Genomic DNA, 21,673 nt, shown 5'->3' on the forward strand with positions numbered 1-21,673 from the left:
ATTCAAGTTTGGTATTTCATGTACCAAATCTTAACTCTTATATTTTCTATTTCTTGAAACCTTGGGGGAGAAGAACTACTGGCTAAGTTTCAATTTATAGCTAAAAAGCAGTGCCAGATAATAAGAAGGTGTCCTGTGCTCTGCTTAACATTTGAACAACTTCGTATTTCTACCTTAAGATAATAAGTAGGGACTTCCGGCCATAATGGGGCATAGGTAAACACACTTCACCTCCGCACACAATTACAGTAAAAATTACAACTACAAAACAAATTTCGCCCAGATCCAGCAGAAAAACCAAGCTGTATGTAAGTCCGACAACCAAGCCAAATTCATACAGACAGGCAGAAGGGGCAGAGATATGGAGGTGTGGAGAGGCGGCAGAGTGGGTGGTCCCACATTCACGGGTGGTGGATAAAAATGGGGAGGGATGCCTCAAGAGTGAGCGAATGAACGCAGCCATAGACCAGACCACTCAGCTCAGAGTTCCAGCGCCAAGAAGATAAGTCTCCATAACTTAGGGCTGTAAAAACCAGTGGGAGTTGGGGCAGTGGAAGAAACTGCACAATTCTCAACAGACTTCTCTTAAATGGCCCACAATGGACTTAGGACTCACACAGGCCCACTCCCTCGGGGATTCAGCACCAGGGAAACAGCTGGAAGGACACAAATGGCATACAAGGAGAAAGGGGGTAAGTCTCAGGGAGACAGCATTCTTTCGGGCAATCTCCAGAGGCCAGGGAGTGGCACTGTCCTCCTTCTGAGCCCTCCCCCACACAGAGCCACAAAGTGGTGAAATAGGTTGCCCTCCCCTGGCAATTACCTAAGGCTCTGCCCCACACAATTTACAGGTACCTTTTCTACAATAGGTCATGGTACTAAGACAAGGAGTCAAAGCACCTCTACTTAATACACAGAAACAAGCACAGGGAGGCTGCCAAATGTGGATACAAATAAATATGGCCCAAATAAAAGAAGAGAACTAAACCCCAGAAAAAACTAAATGAAATGAAGATAAGCAACCTATCAGATGCAGAGTTCAAAACACTGGTTATCAGGATGCTCAAGAAATCACTGGGTACTTCAACAACATAAAAAAGACCAAGGCAGAAATGAAGGCTGCATTAAGTGAAATAAAGAAAAATCCACAGGGAACCACAGTGGAAGGCATGAAGCCAAGATTCAAATCAGAATTTGGAACATAAGGAAGAAAAACAGCATTCAATTAGAATAGTAAGAAGGAAAAAGGGTTAAAAAAAACAAGAATAGAATAAGGAGCCTCTGGGACATTTCCAAATGTACCAACATCTGAATCATAGGGGTGCCAGAAGAAGAGGAAGAGCAAATAATTGAAAACTTATTTGAAAAAATGATGAAAAAAAAACTTCCCTAATTTGGCAAAGGAAACAGACATACAAGTCCAGGAAGCACAGTGTCCCAAATAAGCTAGATCCAAAGAGAACCATACCAAGACATATCATAATTAAAATGCCAAAGGTTCAAGATAAAGAGAATCTTAAAAGCAGCATGAGAAGAGAGAGTTACCTACAAAGGAGTGCCTATAAGGATATCAGCTGATTTCTCAAAAGAAATTTTGCAGGCAAAGAAGGGACTGGCAAGAAGTATGCAAAGTGATGGAAAAGGAAGGACCTACAACCAAGATTACTCTATCCAGCAAAGCTATCATTTAGAATCAAAGAGCAGATGAAGTGCTTCCCAGACAAGGTAAAGTTAAAGGAGTTCATCATCATGAAGCCATTATTATATGACATGTTAAAGGGAACTATATAAGAAAAGGAAGATCAAAACTATGACCATTAAAATGGCAACAAATGCACAACTATCAATAACTGAATCTAAAAAACAAACTAAGCAAACAGGCAGAACAGATATGGAGATCATTTGGAGGGTTATCAGCTGTGAGTGGGAAGGGGAAGAATGGAGGAAAAGGTGCAGGGATTAAGAAGCACAAATTGGTAGGTACAGAATAGACGGAGGGATGTTAAGAACAGTACAGGAAATGGAATAGTCAAAGAACTTACATGCACGACCCATAGGCATGAACTAAGGGAGGGTATTGCAGGAGGAAATGGGGGTACTGGGTGGAGGGGGGCAAAATGGAAAAAATGGGGACAACTGTAATAGCATAATCAATAAAATACATTAATTTAAAAAAATTTAAAGATATTAAGTAAAGGCAGTGAGGTAGTCAAACAGCTTCACACCATCAAAACCTGAACAGTGATTTGATTCCCTTTCTTCCTTCCCAGACTGACACTTTGCCAGATATAGGTTCTGCACTTATATTCACCTAAATCACCACTTCCTCTCCAACTCCCACTGTCTCCAGGGTTCCACCGATCTCTGCTCCCACTAGGAAAAGATGACCTTGCCTTAATTAACACATTTTAACTCGGTTGCTGAAAGAGGTGAATGAATAATTATACAACTATTTGGAGGAAGAGGAAGTAGCAAGTGGAAAGGTCTTGAGGCAGAACCTGAGAGGCTAATGGGCCTTTGAGGTCCTTATAAAGACTCTTAGTTACAGCTTGAGTGAGAGGAAAAGCTATTGGCGAATTTTAAGCAGAGGAGTAACAGAATCTGATGTGAATTTATTTACGTATTTATTTATCCTCACCCAATGATCTGCTGAGAGAGAGGGAGGGAGGGGGGGGGGAGAGAGAGAGAGAGAGAGAGAGAGAGAGAGAGAGAGAGAGAGAGAGAGCGAGGAGAAACATCAATGTGAGAGATAAACATCCATTGGTTGCCTCCTAGACATGCCCCAGCCGGGGATCTAATCCACAACCCAGTATATGCCCTGACCAGGAATCAGAACAGTAACCTTTTGGTGTATAGGGCAACCCTCCAACCAACTGAGCTACCCTGCTGGGGCCTGACATGGATTTAAATAGATCACTCTCACTGAACACAGACTTGGGCATTGGGAAACTGGGAGACCAGTCAGGAAGCTATCGCAGATGTCTAGTTTAGAGTGGCGTGAATCAAAAGTGGTTGTAGTTGTATTTACTGAGGTAAGAGATTGCAAGAGGGTAATCTTTAAAAAAATGAGGAGTTTGTGCTATGGAGAATGGAGAAGGCCTTTGCTACTCTTTCATACTGATAGTTTTCTCCTCCCTCAGAAGTAATCTGTCTTATCTTCAATACCAGTGTATTATTTCTAATCGTATTTACATTATTCTATTCTCTAGGGAGACCAAATGAAAAGGCAATAAAAATGGATACATTTAGCTAATAGCAAAAGAAAAACTGAGTCAGAAATCTGAGGGAGCACTTTCTAAATAAAAGAAAACTAAAAGTGTGGTAGTGCCTCACTTCCAAAATATTGTTTCTAAAAATTCACCTATAAGATGGCTATTTAAAACTTTGTACTTTTCCTATAAATACAAATTTATAAAAAGTGATCTGGGCCCTGGCGAGGTGGCGCAGTTGGAAAGTCATCCTGTACACCAAAACGGTTGCGGGTTTGATCTCCAGTCAGGGCACAGGTACCTAGGCAGCAGGTTCAATATCCGGTTGGGGTGCATATGAGAGGCAACTGATCTCTGTTTCTTGCTCTCTCTCATCAATAAATATATCAAATATATCCTCAGGTGAAGATTACAAAATAAATAACTAAATAAAAAATGATTTGGTTGTCATGTCAAACTACATTAATGGGGCTACTATATAATAACAGTGCCAGCCTGAATCTTAGAATAAGTTTTTCTTTTGCACACTCCAACCTTGTTCAAAACTCCTAAACTTAAAGTGCCTTTATCCCTCTGCCTCTAGCGCTACAGTCTACAAGAAGCCTCCGACTCTAGCATCTTCAGATCTGCCCCCAAAATGTTCTCTATGTCTAAAAATAGCCCACCCAATTTTAAAACACCCACATGCACATCCAATTCTCATTCTTTTGTAAAACGGAACTCAGGCATCAGGAGGAAGTGCACCACTTCAAGCTAGTTCTCATTAAACAAACAAACAAACAAACAAAAACCTGGATCCCAGTTGGCAGAATTTCAGCACTATTAGAGAAAATAAAGAAGAATAGAGAAATAAAAGAAATATGTTGTGTTGAGAATGCCACTGTAAGGAGTCAGCCTGTTTCTCTTTTTATGTTTTTAACCTTCCTGTACTTCTAAACTCATTGATTTTTCTAAAAGTTTCACATTTTTGGCCACAATTCTTGCATCAACACACCTGGATGATCCAGATACAACAAGCCTATTTTTCAGTTTTCAATTGTGGAGTTGAAGAAGAGGAAATGGGGAATAGCATGAGAATAGCATCACTGATTAATTAGCATGCACTGAGTAAAATGTTCATAAGTTGAGGAACAATATCATTAATGGGCTTTTATAAATAGAGAATTCAAAACACATGATTTTAAACCTATACTTTGCAGATCATTAAATTTCTTTCTCATTTCTGTTTTAACTACCAAACCCCCAAAGTTTGCCATTTACCACTCAACATGTTTTAAATCTGAGGAAAAACCTCATAGTTAATCTTAGTGGTAATCAGATCTTTAAACCCAGAAGAGAGGAGAACGGAAGGTTCTGAAGACTGTGATGAAGAGCTCAGTTAGTTCACATCTTTCATAGTCTGTAGCTGCCACTCTCAAATTAAAAAACAAAAACAAACCTATGTTAGATTAGTTCTTATACTGACATTTCATTTGGGTCACATTTGCTGTCTAAAATCTGTAATTAGAAAAACACCAGAAGGCCTCCCTTCTGTCAATTAACTAAAAAGATATTATCAAGCAGAACAAATGACTTGATTTAAACTGAACCCTAAAAACTCAATTAAATGTACTACAGGCAATTGGCCTTCCTCCAATTTCTTTTTCACAAAACAGAATCCCATGTCAATAAAGTTTTATTTAAGAAGTTCTAAATCACAGGAATATGGGAGAGTGCTATTATAATTAAAGTTCCATTAAAAATTCAAAATGAGAGGACTATATTAGGCTATCATTTCCTTCTTTAAAGTTTTCTATTTTGACTGAATTTTTTAATAATTAAAAAATACATTTATAATTAGAAAAGAAAACTTCCATTTTGGAAAATGAAAGATGATGATGAAAGAAGTCTCAATAAAAACTTAAAGAGGGGGAGGGGGTATAAGGGGACTAAATGGTAATGGGAAAAATACAATTAAAAAAAAGAACTTAAAGAGACTAGAAGAAACTAAAGAGAAGATATGCTGAGCAGTGAGACTTTTGTTTTAACTTCCTTTGTTAATATGTTTTTGTAATAAATTTGAAGGAAATACATTTTACTTAAATTTTTCAAACAGAAAAAGGAAACTATATCTCAAGTGGAGTATTTCTATAGCAGTGGTTCTTAAACCATAGTTTGAGGACCTGTGGACATTCCTAAGACCCTTTCAGAGGATCTATAAGGTTAAAGGTATTTTTATAATAATACTAAGAAATTATTTGTCTTCTTCACTCTCATTGCTCACAAGTGTATAGCGGAGTTTCAGCATACTCTCAAAAAATAACTATAATTATCTGAAAATGCCAATAAAATACTCTTACTTTTTCCAACTACATATCTCTATCAGCCTCTATTTTCTTTATATACTTCATCCAAAATAACTTACCACAACAGACTAATTGCATGGCTTAATTAAAGAGATTTACAAATATGTAAGACAATGCCTATCTCCTCACATATTGTTTTTTGTTTTGGACAATAGTTATTAGAGAGAAAAATGTTTTTTATGTCAGCATGTAATAGTTTTTACATTGTTATTTTAAATAAATTAATATTATTTTTAAAGATTCTGAGTTTTAGCTTCTAATGAAGTAATTATCAATAGATATAATTCCACATAAATGAAAGCTTTCAGTAGTCTCTAATTGTTAAGGATATAAAAGGGCCCGGAGACCAGAAAGTTTGAGGATTGCTCTTCTAAAGTATTTCTTATTGTATAAGAAAAATGTTACTCTACACAAAGGAGTATGTTTTAAGATAAGAGAAATAAAGAAAGCTGCTTAAAAGTGAATTTTTAATTTATAGGACAAATGATTAAACTCAGATGTGCTTCACAAAAACCCAAGGGGCGAGGGAAGAACGGGCAGAAGTATAAATGAAATAAGAGTGGCCATGAGTTAATAATCACTGAGCTAGGGGTACGTCATACTAGTCTCTACTTTTGCGTATGTTTGAAATTTTCCCTAAAAGATTATTAAATAATGGAATTCATAACTGAGCAGTTAAAAATGAAAAAATAAATACGACCATAATGTAACATTAAGAACAAAGGATATTAAACTAACACTACCCACATAGTTCCAAATTCACTTTTTGATCTTCATTACTGTCCTCTCGGTTTCATGTAGTTAAACCTGGTACATGAGTATCATATGAAGTTCTGCTCTGTTCACTTAAAATTCACATATACAGCTCCCACCACTATCTACTATCACTAATCTGACTTAAACAAACATGATGAAGATCTTTCAGTTTAATAATAAAAGCAGCTTACCAAATCCTTGAACTTGATTGACTTGGCTATATATTAGAACCTAGAGTAATTTTTATATGTTACACTATTGCCATCTGCTGGCTGTGATGTTTAAGTACAGAAAACAAAGGTTACAGAAAAGCTAAAAATTTACTTAGGACTGAAGTTTTTTCTCAAAATTATCCTGAAGCTGCTATACATGCAAGTACATTAGGGTCCGTCAAAAGGTCACATTAGAAACAGTGGTTCTCAACTCTAGCTGCACTTTAAAATCATCTGGGAGCTTTTGAAAATCCTGATACCTGGGCTTTAAATCAGAGCAATTAAATCAGAACCTTTATTAGATTAAAAGAAAAAAGGCAAGCCACAGAGAGAAAATATTTTCAAAAGATATAGCTGGTATAGAACATGTATCTAGAATACATAAACAACTGTTACAACAAAAAACTAGAAAAACCCAATTTTAAAAATATCCTCACTGAGGTTATGTTTGATTATAGAGACAGAGGAAGGGAGAGGGAGAGAAACATCCATCAGTTGCTTCTGGTACTCTGACTGAGAACTGAACCCACAGCCTAGGTATGTGCCCTGACTGGGAATCAAACCTGCTACAACCAACCGAGCCACTTGGCCAGGGCAACAACCCAATTTTTATATTGGGGAAAAGATCTGAACAAACACTTCACCAAAGAAGATACACGATGGAACTAGTGTATCAATATAATCAATAAAATATACTTAACAAAAAAAAAAAAAGAAGAAGAAGAAGATACATGGATGGCAATTAAGCATATAAAAATGCTGAACATCATTAGTCTTTAGGAAAATTTAAATTAAGACTGCAATGAGATACTACTTAATATCCATTAGAAAAACTAAAGGTAAACAGACTGGCCCTATTAGGTCTTGACTAGGATGTGGGACAACTTTAACTCTTACATACTGCTAGTAAAAATGTAAAATGAGACAACTTTGGAAAAACAGTTTGGAGGTTTCTTTAAAAGCTACACACACAGCTACCATAATGCCCAGCCATTTCACGCCTAGATGTGGACCCAAGAGAAAGGAAAGTTGTAGTGGGTTGAAAGTGTCCCCTCCAAAATTCGTGTCTACCTGGAATGTGACCTTTTCTGAATGCGAATTTAATTATTGGGTTAGCCAAAAAGTTCGTTTAGTTTTTTCCATAAAAGACACATTTTTCATTTCACCAACATCTTTATTGACTTGGATATTTTGAGAATGTCAGCTAACTCCCATGTGGTATAATGCTGAGTGTTCTCAATTAATGTCTCGATTTGATCGCTATCAACTTCAATCGGTCTACCGACCGTGGAGCATCATCCAGTGAGAAATCTCCAGCATGAAACTTTGCAAACCACTTCTGACATGTTCGATCAGTCATAGCACCTTCTCCAAACTTTTTGTGTTTCAGTTGCGTTTTTACCTCTCTTAAAATACTAAACCATAATATGCTGATAATGTGTATTTTCTTCCATCTTCATATTAAAATGGCTACACAAAAATTCACCAACTTTGATTTTTTTTAAATGAATGCTGATATGACAGTTGTCACAATACAATCTAACAAAATTGTTTTTGATGCAGTTGGACAACTAAGTGCCACTAGAGCCATCGTACGGGAATAAAAACCAAACTTTTTGGCCCATCCAATAGTTAAGATGAGGTCATACTGCAATAGGGTGGGTCCTAAATCCAATGACTGATGTATTATACTTATAAGAAGAAGAGACAACTCACAGAGAAGAAGAGGCAGAGTCGAGTGATGCAGCTAAAAGCCAAGAAACACCAAGGATTTCCAGGAGCTGGGAGCTTCTGAAACTAGAAAAAGGGAAGAAAGGATTTCTCCCTAGAACCTCCAGAAGGAGCATGGCCCTGCCAACACCTTAATTTTGTACTTCTAACCTCCAGAACTATGAGAGGATGTTATTTAGAGCCACCAGTTCAGAGTAGTTTGTTACAGCATCCTTAGGAAACAAATACAAAAGCACAAAGTCAGAGACTTGCACGAGAATGTAACTAGCTTTATTCACAGTAATTCCAAATTGGAAATGACCCCAAATGTCCACCAAAAGGTGAATAAATTTACAAATTGTGGTATATCAACAAAATGGAACTCAGCAACAAAAAAGAACAAATGATTGAGATATAAAACATGAATGAAATCTCAAAATCATTACATATAGTTAATCCTTGAACAACGCAGGGGGGTTAGGAATGCCAACCCCCCCAGATGAAAATCCACATATTACTTCTGACTCCTCCAAAGCTTAACTATACTTATCCCTCAGTATTTGTGGAGGATTGGTTCTAGGACCTCCTACAGATACTCAAATACAGGGATGCTCAAGTCTTTTACATAAATGGTACAGAACAATGCATACAATAGGCCCTCCACATCTACAGATTCACAATTGTGGACTGAAAATATTATTTTTGATCCATGGTTGGTTGAAACAATGGATGTAAAACCTGAAACACAAGAGGGCCAACTGTATACTTATTGAAAAAATCAACATTTTAGTGGACCCACATAGTTGAAACCCATGGTGTTCAAGATTCAACTGTGCTGAATAAGAGATGCCAGACCAAAAAAAAACTATACATTATATGATTCCATGGTGATTACCCAATGGGAGGGGGCAAGAATGGGAGATGTATATAGGAGAGAGTCATCGTAAGGTGGCAGGAGGAAACTTCTGCGGGGTGATATATTCATTACCTTGACTATGGTGACAGTTCCACAGGTGTATACATATGTGACAACTCATCAAGTTGAAGGGAAGATGGAGGAGAAGGAAGTACCAGGAATCTGTCTACCCACCCAGACAAGTGCACAGACAGAATCTGTCTGATGTAACTAGTAACTATTTTGGAAATCTAGAATCTCTTGAAGGCTTGCAACTTCCAAGCGAAGCCTTGGATGATCAATTGTTTTCATTCTTAGCACAGGAGCAGCTACTCATCCTCACTCAAAGCTGCAGAGTAGACAGCTGTACACTGGTTCCTAGGGGAGCTTGCACACAGCTTATGAGAGCCAGGTGCATGGCCAAAAACAACCCTGTCTTTCAAATATCAGGAATATGTGGGCTAACTGCTGATTGTGCTTTTAATCACAGAGACAAAGAGGTATAATCAAGAAGAAAAATAAAACCTGAATACACCTATACGAACAGGGCATCAAAGAGATATCTGTACATTCATGTTCATAGCAGCATTATTCAGAATAGCTAAAATGCAGAGGCAATTCAAGTATCCACTGACAGATGTAAAAACAAAATGTGGTATATACATACAATGGAATATTATTCAGCCTTAAAAAGAAAGAAAATTTTGCAATACACTACAACATGCATGAATCTTGAGGATGTGCTACATGAAACGAGGCAGTTGAAAAGACAAATACAGTATGATTCCACTTCCAAGAGGCACATACAGTAGTAAAATCATAAATACAGTATAATGGTGGTTGCCAGAGTATGGAAGAAGGGAGAATGGGAAGTTATTGTTCAATGCACATAGAGTTTCAGTTTTATAGGTGGAAAGAGTTGTGGGGATAGGGGGTGGTGAGATGGCTGTATGATATGAATGTTATTTAATACACTGAACACTTACACTTAAACCAAAATCTTCAAGGGGTGGGGTACAGGTATCAGTTATTTTTAAACAGCTCCTAACTATTCTAACCAGCAGCCAAGGTTGAGAATCACTTCATTAGGGGGTGCCATCTCATTTACTTTGTTTTTAACAAAGGAGTTTTACTTGGTGAAAACATATAAACTTGAAACAATTTTGATAATAATTTTAGATGCTTATGGAGGTCAACTGAGTTCATAAAATTTTTTATGTAGACAAAGAAACTCAAAGTGGATTTAGTACTTTTTCCTTGTTTTATATCTCACATTCCCAAATTATAAGCAAGCTTTAGAAAGTAAAATTGACGGCAATTCCAATACAAAATAATTTAAAATGCTGAACACAATATAATTTTAATACATATTTTCTTTTTTTAAAGTTATGAGACTCCAGTTATATTTTTTATTTTTCTTATTTTTTTAAAAAAATTTATTTATTTATTTTTAGAGAGAGGGGAAGGGAGGGAGAAAGACAGGGAGACAAACAACAACGTGTGGCTGCCTCTCGCAAGTCCCCAACCAGCAACCGGGCCCGCAACCCAGGCATGTGCCATGACTTCCGGGAACTGAACCAGCAACCCTTTGGTCTGCAGGCCAGCACTCAACCCACTGAACCACACCAGCAAGGGCTTAATACATATTTTCAATGAATGGTGTTAGAAACTTAATTGTGGCCAGCTAAGAATTCTTATGTTGAAGTCCTAAACCCCAGTATCTTGGATTGTGATTGTACTTGGAGATAAGGCCTTTAAAAAGGTGAGTTAGGTAAAATGAGGTCACAGGACAGGGCCTTAATCAAACCCAACTGGTGTCCTCACGTGAAATGGAAATTCAGACACACAAAGAGACACTTAGGATCCTCAAACGCAGAGGAAGGCTAAATGAGGACAAAGTAAGAGGGAGGGCCATCTGCAAGCAAGGAGAAAAGCCTCAGGAGAAACCAAACCTGCTGATCCTGAACTTCTAGCTGCTAGGACTGTGTGAAAGTAAATTTGCGCTGTTTAAATCACCCAGTCTATGCTATTTTGTTATAATACAAACAATCAGCAAAAAAACACAAGATGGAAAATCTGTGGGAAATGACAGTCTGGAGCTAAACTTTACACTGGGGCGCCTACCAAACCTTAATAGCTTAACCCTGGATCTGGCCAGGGTCTAGAATGGCTCTTCCTCTGAAATGTTAGCCTCAAATATTTCATCTGCTCTCTGATCTCAGCTTTCCAGTATTCACTCTTTTATTTTCCCTATATCTTTTCTTCTACCCCACACTGGGATGACCACTCCCTGGAACCCTTAAGGGCAGGACTATCTGGCCTGCTTTCCTTCCCTATCTAGTCTGGGCCCCACAGTGATCAAGTTAACTACTCTGTCAGAACTACCTTCACCTGGTCCCTGTCATGTTGCCACACCTAAGCAGCAACCCCCCCCCACACACACATACAACAAACCTCCTGATTTCTACTCTCACCCCTTTATGCTTGCTCTTCAACATCCATGAGCCTTCAGTCCACTCTTACCTCTCCTATCCTGTGAGCTCCTACGCATCTTTACTTCCTTCCTATCATCTTTGCTCTCATGGGCCATTAATTGACCCATCCTTTCACCTACACCCTCATCTCCTGTTTTCCTCCTTCACTCAACTGTACCAGACTAGCAAAATCCTGTACCATCCCATCCAACTGCCTTCTCTGTTTGCATACCTGGATGGCTCAGAACTGCTGAAAATGGCTTAGAGGTCAATGCCCTCACATGTATGCCCACTGGCCTCAACTGGGACTTCAGCACCATCCAGTAATACTTTCCCCAATTCTCTCACAAATAAGCCAAACATCCAAAGCTTAAAACGCCTCAAGTTGCCTTAGACTATCATACCTTCTCTAACTTTCAAATGACTGACTTGCCCTCAGAAAAATAAGAGGTCTGAATAAATGCTCCAAACTCTTTGCTGCACCTATGTATATACTTAATGTATCCAGTTGGTTTTACTTCAACCCACCAGAAGTGCTCTGGATTGATCCCCGGCCCTTCTGCCTCACCAATACCATAAAAACTAATCCCTGACCCAATTCAGCCATGTGCCTTCCTTCACTGCTCTTTAACCACGAATATCTTTTTTATCCTGACCTTCCCCATCTTCAAAATTAGGATATCATTGCTAGATTGTTGTGAGTGTAACAGGCCTAGAAATACCTGACATATGGTAATCACCCAATAAAGAGTAGCTTTTTTTAATCCTCACCAGAGGAAATCCTTATTGATTTTAGAGAGAGGGAAAGGGAGGGGGAGAGAGAGAGAGAAACATGGATGTGAGAAAGAAGCATCAATCAACTGTTTCTCATACACACCCAAACCAGGAGCCAAATGTGAAACCCTGCCATGTGCCCTGGCTGGGAATCGAACCCGTGACCTTTCAGTTTATGGAACAACACTCCAACCGAGCCACATCAGCCAGGGCAGCAGTTATTATTACTTCATGCCTTAAAGGAGAAAGGCAGATGACAAGAAATGGGAGACAGAATTCGGGAGTTGCAGGGGAAAAGAGGAAGGATGCCTGGAAAGAGAAAGGAAGAAAATAATTTCCCTTATAATAAAATGTCTCAATTCTTCTATGACTATATTCAGTTGCTTTGTGAATTATTATAATTAAATCTGTGACTCTTTTTTGCTATTCTCACTACAGTCAGGAGTCTGAAACTCCTTTTGCTGAATAACACTCTTCAAAGAGAAGATGTGCTCTGGGTTCTAAGTCTTTGTCAGCAGAGAAAGTAACAAAATTTCCTTCTATTAATCCAGAATTAAAGCGTTACTCATTTAAAAAGAATTATGGCAATGTTTAGCCATTGAGAGTGTTACAGAAAAGTATTCAATTAATGATTTCACAACTGGAGCAGGAGCACTTCAAAGTGAGAGCTTAGGACATGTGCCAGAAAGCATAAAAGTGCTCAAAAACTGACTGGAAAACTGCTAGGGTGGAAGGAGATATATAAAAGCCATAGGAACACCCTGGCTGGGCAGCTCCGTTGGTTAGAGCGTTGTCCTGATACAGCACGGTTGACAGTTTGATCCCTGGTCAGGGCAAAAAAAGAATCAACCAATGAATGCATCAATAACTGCAACAACAAATCAATGTTCCTCTTTATCTCTCTCTACTTCCCCCTCTCTAAAGTCAATTTAAAAATTTTTTTAAATAAATAAAGTAAAAGACACAGGAACTGGTTTGAAGGAGCTCCCAAAGGTCAAATTTGGGACAATTTGAGCACCAAAAAGAATAATGATGATAATAAAATCTAACAGTTAATTTTTAAAAATAGTCCTCATGTCCGTACAGATAATTTTTTTTTTAAAAAAGAGAGAAAAAACTTTTATAGAATAATGCCAGCTAATAAATTCGGCCAAAATTAAACAATTACCACTTTGTAATCTCTAAAGGTAGAGAGCATCTCCATGATTCTAAAAACATTGAGTGAACAGTTGAAGGGTGACAGGTTATCTGCACAGTCTTAAAGTATTACTCCATGGATCACTTAATTTTTAATAACAAAAATTACAAAGGGAAATATTATAAAGAGAAATTATGAAGGGAAAAATGTACCTTAACAATGGAGATATCTGGCAGCTGCCCTCTTAGTGTAGTGATCAAATTTAACACCAGCAAGAGTAAGCATAGCCTGATATTATGTGGCTGCTGTGAGTCATTAAGAAGCACACAACATCACTCATGTAGTCTACCCAAACACTTTTAAACTGAATTAATGAAAATAACCAATTAGTACACACAGTCTTGCTACTCAATATGTTGTCCAAAGGCCATAAAGACATCACCTGGGATCTTATGAAAATACAGAATCTCAGGCTCCACTTCAACAACTGAATCATAATTTGCATTTTATCCACATCCTCAAATTATTCGTAGGTGCAAAGTTTGAAAAACCCTGTGTAAGACAAAACATCCAGACTTTTCAAAAAAGTCAATGTCATAAAAACAAAAAAGGCCAGTGGAAACTGTTATGGATTTAGAGAGACATAACAGCAAAAGCAAAGAGTCTACCTTGATTGAATTCTAGATTGAAGGGGGAAAAGTTATAAAATATAATTTGGGGGACAACTGGGAAAATTTAAATATGTATTTTTTATTAAACGATATTGAATTCCTTTCACTATTCTTATCAAATAGTACTGGAAGTCCTAACCACAGCAATCACACAAGAAGAAGAAATAAAAGGCATCCAAATTGTAAAGGAGAAGTAAAACTGTCATTATTTGCAGATGTCATTATAGTGTACATAGAAAACCCTAAAGACTCCACCAAGAAACTACTAGACCTAATGAATGACCAAGAAACTACTAGACCTAATGAATGAATTCAGCAAACTAGCAGGATACAAAATTAATACTCAGAAATCAATGGCATTTTGATACACCAATAATAAACTATTAGAAAGAAAAATTAAGAAGACAATCCCATTTACTATTAAAACAACAACAACAACAAAAAGGTACGTGAATAAACACTTTTCCAAAGAAAACATAAAAGTGGCCAATAGACATATGGAAAATATGCTCAATGTCACTAATCATTACAGAAAAGCAAATTTAAAGATTTTATTGATTTATATTTAGAGAGAGGGGAAGGGAGAGAGAAAGAGAGAGAGAGAAACATCAATGTATGGTTGCCTGTCATGCTCCCCTAACTGGGCACCTGGCCCGCAACCCAGGCATATGCCCTGACTGGGAATCAAACCTGTGACCCTTTGGTTCGCAGGCCATTGCTCAACCCACTGAGCCACACCAGCCAGGGCTACAGAAAAGCAAATTTAAACCACAATGAAATAGCACCTCACATTTGTCAGAATGGCTACCATCACTAAATCAACAAACAACAAGGGCTGGTGAGGATGCGGAGAAAAGTGAACCCTCATGCACTGTTGGTAGGAATGCAGACTGGTGCAGCCGTTGTGGAAAGTATTATGGAGTTTCTCAAAAAAATTAAAAATGGAACTGCCTTTTAACCCAGCAATTCCACTTCTGGGACTATATCCTAAGAATCCCAAAACACCAATTCAAAAGAATATATACACCCCTTTGTTCACAACAGCATTATTTACAATAGTCAAGGTCTGGAAACAGCCCAAGTGTCTGACAGTAGATGGATGGATAAAGAAGCTGTGGTACATTTATACAATGGAATACTACACAGCAGTTAAAAAGAAGGAACTCTTACTTTTTGGAACAACATGGATGGACCTGAAGACAATTATGCTAAGTGAAATAAGCCAGTCAGTGAAAGACAAATAACATATGATCTCACTTACACATGGACTGTAATGAACAAAATAAAATAACAAACAAAACAAATAAATGAACAAAACAGAAACAGAGGCATAGATACATGGAACAGACTGACAGCTCTTGGAGGCGAGAGGAGAGGAGCAACTGGATGAAAGGAAGAACCCATGGACACTGAAAACGATGTGGGGATTGCCTGGAGGGGGGGGTGTAGAGGAGAGTAAAGGGGGAAAACGTAGGGACAACTGTAATAGCATAAACAGTAAAATATAATTCAAACTATAAAATAAATGATATTGAATTAATGGTAAAGTTCTTAAGTGTGAAAATAGTATTTAATTACATAGAATTTTCTTATTCTTAGAAGATATTTGCTGAAACATTTACAGTCACATATCTACAACTTATTTTTATATGGCTCATAAAAACACATATGTGGAAGAACTCATATTATGTGCCATAATAACAACTGGTTACTCTAGAAGAAGAGTATATAGGTGTCCACTGTGCTATTTCATTTTTCTTTAGGTTGAAAATTTTACTAAATAAAAAGTTGGTAGTTCAATTGGTTAGAGAGTCATCCCTATACAACAAGGCTGTGGGTTCAGTCCCCAGTCCAGGCACATACAAGAATCAACCAACGAATGCATAAATAAGTGGAAAAATAAATCGATCTCTCTCTCTCCTGCCCCTTCCTCTCTGTCTCTTAAAAACTCAACAAATAAAAATTGTAAAAAAGAAACTACCAAATTGTTTTTTTAAAAAAGAGGGTAGAAAGAATATTCAATTAGTCCACAACAGAAATGGTAAGTTTTGGTTAGCAAACAGCATAATTCATAGAACCTTATATCTATCTTAACACCTACTTCAGAAGATACTCATAAGTATTCAATAGGTGCTTGAAAAGAGAAAGGAAATCCGTTTCATTCATATTTTAGCTGGCAGAAATTCCTATAGCATTAAAGAGCTGCTACAACCAGTTGACTATCAGTTACAGTTGTTGCAACTTTTTATTCCATGGGAGGCAGTAGCATGTAACAAAAAAGGTTTGTTTGTTTGTTTTTTTGGCAGGGGAGAGGTCCAAATCTAGATTTATTAGCAAGGTGTCCTCTGGTGTATTTAATCTCCTGGTCTCAATCACTCTATTTGTAAAATAGAAATAAAATAGTACCATCTAGGGTGGTTGTAATGACTAAAAAGGATATAAGATAATGAATGTAAAATACTTAGCATCACTTAATAAATGTTAACTATAATTTTATCAATAAAGTCAGTTAAAAAGGTATTCCATAAAATGGAGATAATGTTTTTATGGACCAGATCTTTACTTTATTCTGAGCATTAAAACTTTTCATATGATCTAAGGGCATTGTCTGACAATATTAAGTCAAGGTGAAAAGGCAGAACAATTTTCACTTCTTGTTTTCATTTGGTACCTTGAAGAAAAAGCATTCAATGAGATGATGGGCACCCTTCTCCAAGGTAAAAAGATTTTACTTCAACTTAATCTTAGTAAACCAGCATAAAGTACTGAAGACTAGCAAAATAAAGCTATTAAAAATGACTTAGTACTAAGAAAACTTGGAAATAATTTTGTTAAGATATCTTAAACTCTCTTGACTAGAAAAGTTGTGAGAAACCATGTTTTCATGGAAGCACTCAGACAGAATAAGCATCTGTCTTTTTGGCTAAAGGGCACTTGTGCCTAGATGAAATCAGACTGACTTCAATAGATGGATAACAGCCTAACTCAATGGTTCTATGAAAATCGAAAGCAATCTCTCTTAATGGTTGGTAACTATGCCCAGTGGGCCAAATCCAGTACATTGCTTCTCTTTGCATTAAAAAAAGAAAAATCCAACCCACTGCTTATTTTCATAAATACAACACTACTGAAACACAACCATGCTCATTTATGTATTGTCTGTGGTTGTCTTCACTACAACAGCAGAGTAGAAAAGTTCCAACGGAGACTGTCTGGCCCACAAAGCTTAAAATATTTACTATATGGCCCTGGCTGGGTGCCTCAGTTGGTTGAAGCATCATCCTGTGCACCAAAAGGTTGTGGGTTCAATCCCTGGTTGGGACACGTGTGGGAGGCAACCAACTGATGTTTCTCCCACATCAATGTTTGTCTCTTTCTCCCCTTTTGTTCCCTCTCTAAAGTCAAAAATATATCAAGTGAGGATTTAAAAAAAATCAACTTTACTATCTGGCCTTGTACAGAAAAAATTGCCAGCCCCTGCTCTAGACACCAAGAATGCAATAAAACCTGGTCCAGACTCACCTGAGGTGTTGTCTTTTTGTATTGGTCACCTCCATCTATCACATCCCTCAGGATTTTTCCCTTGAGAAATTCATACTCTTCTGGACTCAGGTGAATAGACTCTACCGTTTTTCCACAGCTCAAACATTGACCACTGTAATTACAATTGCCTGTGTTAAATAGTGTCCTGGCAAAGAACTTTTCCTAAAATCCTGGGGCATGAGCAAATTGAAAGATAACTTTAAAAAATATTATAACCTTTGTGATAATCACATGCATTACATGCTATTTTGTAAAGCTGATAATATCACAAATTAGTGTGCCAGAAAACCCAAAAGAGTAGACTGCTGGGCAACCAGATAAAGTTTTTAAAGTTATTCTTAAAACACAACTATGGGAAAACATCTCTGAGCTTCACACCAGGCTCACAGCACCTACAGGAAAGACACTTGGAGCACTGCAGATTCTCCATATGCAACACGTGGCTTTTTTCTTGGGTGCTCTAACTCTTAATTATCTTATCTCTAAAGTATTCATAAAAACTTTTTGAACAGTAGCAAAAAATCCTATTAATCAAGAAAGTTAAAAATAAAATATTGGCCTTACCTTTTCTGGATTGTGGTAAATTGTCCTTTCCATTGTTCTCCAGGAAGGCTACAAAAAAGATTGCAAAATCAAATAATCAGCTCTGATTCCTACTAAATCTAGAGTTTAAAAACTCAGTAGGCAAGAGCTCTGAGAAGTTCAGACTATTTCCCTAGAAAGGTTTAATTAGAAGAGTGGTTGATAAACTGAAATGAGGCTAAGGAGCTGAAGGTAACCCTCTGCTCTGGATCTCTCTTCCCCTTCCTTTCACTTTTCCTCTGGTCATCTGATCCTCACTTTCAAGTTTAAATCTACCTTCACAGGACCTGTATAGAAAGCAGCTGGTATTGACAGTGTAACCTCTAAATTAAACTCAACTCTAACCTTCTCCATAAAGCTGCCAGAGATTGTTTCTGCCCGAGTAATTTCTTCTCTTATCCTAATACCACTATATTTAGTGAGAAGTATTGCATTCCCAATTGTGAATGAGAACATAATAGATCTTATAACACAAAGTATCCCCAGTGCCTGGCCCAATTAGAGGCATTCAAAATAATTATTTATTTGCTCAATCAACTTATTATTTCTTCTTTCCTCATATATATACTACCATGCATTCTCTTCTTCTTCAGTTCTTAATTCAGAATCTCATCATCTCTCATTCAAACCTACAGTCACCTCCAAACCTATCTCTACTTTCAATTTTAATCTCTCTCCAATCTCCTTTTCTCACTGTTTTGGCAGTTACCTTTCCAAAACTCCACTCCAAGACCCACGTTCTTGATAACAAAATAAAATCCAAAATCCTTTTAACTCAAAGATTTTCACAATCTAGCTCTTCTGTTGATATTCAGTAAGTTTATTAAATAAGATAATTCTATGTGATTGCTACTTCAAAGCTCTGATGATACATAGTAAAAAAGCAAGAGAAAAATGAAGAAAGGAATAAATTTTTAGGAAATAGCCTGAAGCAAATTAATGGTAAAGAAATAAGAAAGTAAAAGACTAAAGCAATAAATAGGCATGAAGCCAGTAACATGAATAAAAGCAAAGGAAAAGCAAAGGAGAGAGCCTTAGAGAGAGTAGTTGAATGATGGCCAAATCTAAAACGAACTGGAAATGTGAAGATTTTCCATGTTAATTCTTGCATATCCGGTTTGATCAGAATCCCCCCTCCACTCTAAGGATCCAAGATGATTAAATGCATAAATTAAACAGAACATTTTTACACATTATACCAGTCACTAGGTTTCAGAACTCTTGAAAATATAATACGAACCGAAGACAGCTAATTTTCTTGATATTAACTCCAGCCACACGTACTACTGGTAAGCACTCACATGATGCCAAATACCTCAGAACACAAAATAAACGATCCTTCTAAACAGAAAAATACATAAAAACTACAAATTTTCTGTAATTTCCCTTTTATGATAGTAGAGGTTAGCACAACTTATTTATGCTATTCAATACTTTTTTTTTTAGAGAAAATTTGATCTTAAAGAGGAAACAAATCTAAAAGATAGGAAAGGTACTATAAGCTGAATAGAGTAATTTCAGCAACTAATAGAAAAAGAAGGCTACTTTTAGGCATAGCTATTAAAATAAAACATACATAAAAAGAAACATCAAAATTACCTCTCAAACCATGTTTTTATACTGCATGCAAATGATTCTCCAGGATATAGCTGATTATTTCTTAGAAACAAAAGAATGTCTAGTAATTTGTTTGAATACTGATCATCTTTTATGTCTTTTCCAAAATCAAAGAAGGCTTTTAAAGTTTCCATCATAGGAATAAGATCATGACCTAACAATTCCTGATACAAATTCCAAGCTATGTTTACATCTTGATGAAGGAGGGCTCCCTGGATACAGTCATTATAGTTCTTTTTTGAAGGCGTCATGACTTTTTTGATGTCTTCTAACAGCAGCAAAGCCTCTCTCCATCTGTCTGAATGGATTAATCCCCGGATGAGAAGCGTGTTTCCTCCAGATTCTAAACTCTTGTATCTGGTTTTCATGATTTCATAGACATCAAAAACTTCTGATGTCTGCTTATGAAAAACACAGAGATACAAATACTTGACCAGCAAATTATAACTTATGATACCATTGTTCTTGGTAGCTACCCAGGCCAGCAAAGATTTGGCCACATCTACAGGGCTATTGTGGTGAGCCATCTGTGAAATGACCCAATTTTCAAAATTAGCTTTTCCTTTGAAATCTTCCTTAAGTTTATCCCACTGCTCTGAACTCAAAGGTTTTGTTGGGAGTTGAATAATGTTCCTCACAGGTGGCAAGGCATGATCTTTACTCTGAGGATTCATCTGTGATCTCTTCTTAGCTGCTCCAGCTGCAAAAAGATGAGGAAACTCAGAAGCAATTTTATTGTTGCCTTTCCTGCTAAATCTGGCCTTCCCAATCAGAAGACTCATTGCTTTGTTATTTTGTGGAGATGTCGTTTTAAGAGAAAACAACTTCTGTTGGTTCCTGATGCCATAACAGTTTTTCATAAAGAGAGAGTTGTAAGTGTGTCCTGGGCCTGGTCCAAGGTATGAATTGTTTTTCCAAAGCTTAGGAAAGCTTCGAATACCAGTAAAACAGAAAGTCATTGTGCAGTGAGGTCAGCACAAAATAGTGAAGAGATGTTCAAAAAGCCCCTATTTTACAGCATAATCACGGAATTTGGGGGAAAGGGTGGGGATTCGAAGCACAAGTTTTTAAAAGATTTTCAGTTTCTCACAGAAAAGTCAAGGTCTGCTTTTGAGGCTCTTTAATAGCAACGAAGTCTGGTGAGTTTTCTCCATTAAACAATGATGATCCGGGGACAACCAACCTAGGTCGCATTCCGCAGAAGCAGGGAGGGGACAGAGCAGGAATCTCTGATGCCTGTTATATTCCAGTCCGCAAACCTGAGGAAAAAGCACAAGGAAGACCACGCAATTCGACTCACGTGGACCACAACTGTCCTTGAAAAGGGGCAGGATCCCATGGGTGCCTTGCTGAAGGAGGGACGAAAGTCGAAAACCGCGACCAAGACCCCCCGGCCCCGGACCCACCAGCAGCAAGGGCAGCGGTGAAAGCCAAAGTCTAGGGGCCTTGGCCCTGCATAACAACTGTCCCCAGACCGCGGAACTCGTCAGATGAGTGAATGGGTTGGGGGAGGTGGGGAGAGCGGAGCCAACAATTCAGGGAAGGTAGGGAGGTCCACAAAAGGCACTGCCTACAGCGCAAAGATCGGTCACAAACCAAGTTCACTTCATTCAACAACTCACCGGAGCACTCACGCTTCATCAACGCAACCATAACTGAGGCGGGAACTACCGCATCCACAATGCACCGCGACAATCCCGGCCATGAGGGCGTGGCTGACCTGGATGAGGGCGTGGCTGACCTGGAT

The 21,673-nt window shown here is 37.7% G+C and overlaps 1 protein-coding gene across 1 annotated transcript in view; it reads right to left on the reverse strand.

Moving 5' to 3' along the window:
• PRORP (protein only RNase P catalytic subunit) overlaps nt 1-21,623 on the reverse strand; it is a 146,258-nt gene extending 124,635 nt beyond the window's left edge. Inside the window, exons 1-4 of the mRNA XM_090270133.1 lie at nt 21,549-21,623; nt 19,909-21,185; nt 18,292-18,339; nt 17,707-17,839 (exon numbers count right to left, since the gene is read on the reverse strand). Coding sequence (XP_090126259.1) covers nt 17,707-17,839; nt 18,292-18,339; nt 19,909-20,885 — 1,158 coding nt within the window. The 5' untranslated portion in view covers nt 20,886-21,185; nt 21,549-21,623. The remainder of the gene's footprint in view (nt 1-17,706; nt 17,840-18,291; nt 18,340-19,908; nt 21,186-21,548) is intronic.
• Between the last annotated feature and the right edge of the window lie 50 nt (nt 21,624-21,673).

Source organism: Furipterus horrens, unplaced genomic scaffold (assembly GCF_987537825.1).
Source record: "Furipterus horrens unplaced genomic scaffold, mFurHor1.1.pri manual_scaffold_3, whole genome shotgun sequence".
Taxonomy (NCBI): Eukaryota; Metazoa; Chordata; class Mammalia; order Chiroptera; family Furipteridae; genus Furipterus; species Furipterus horrens.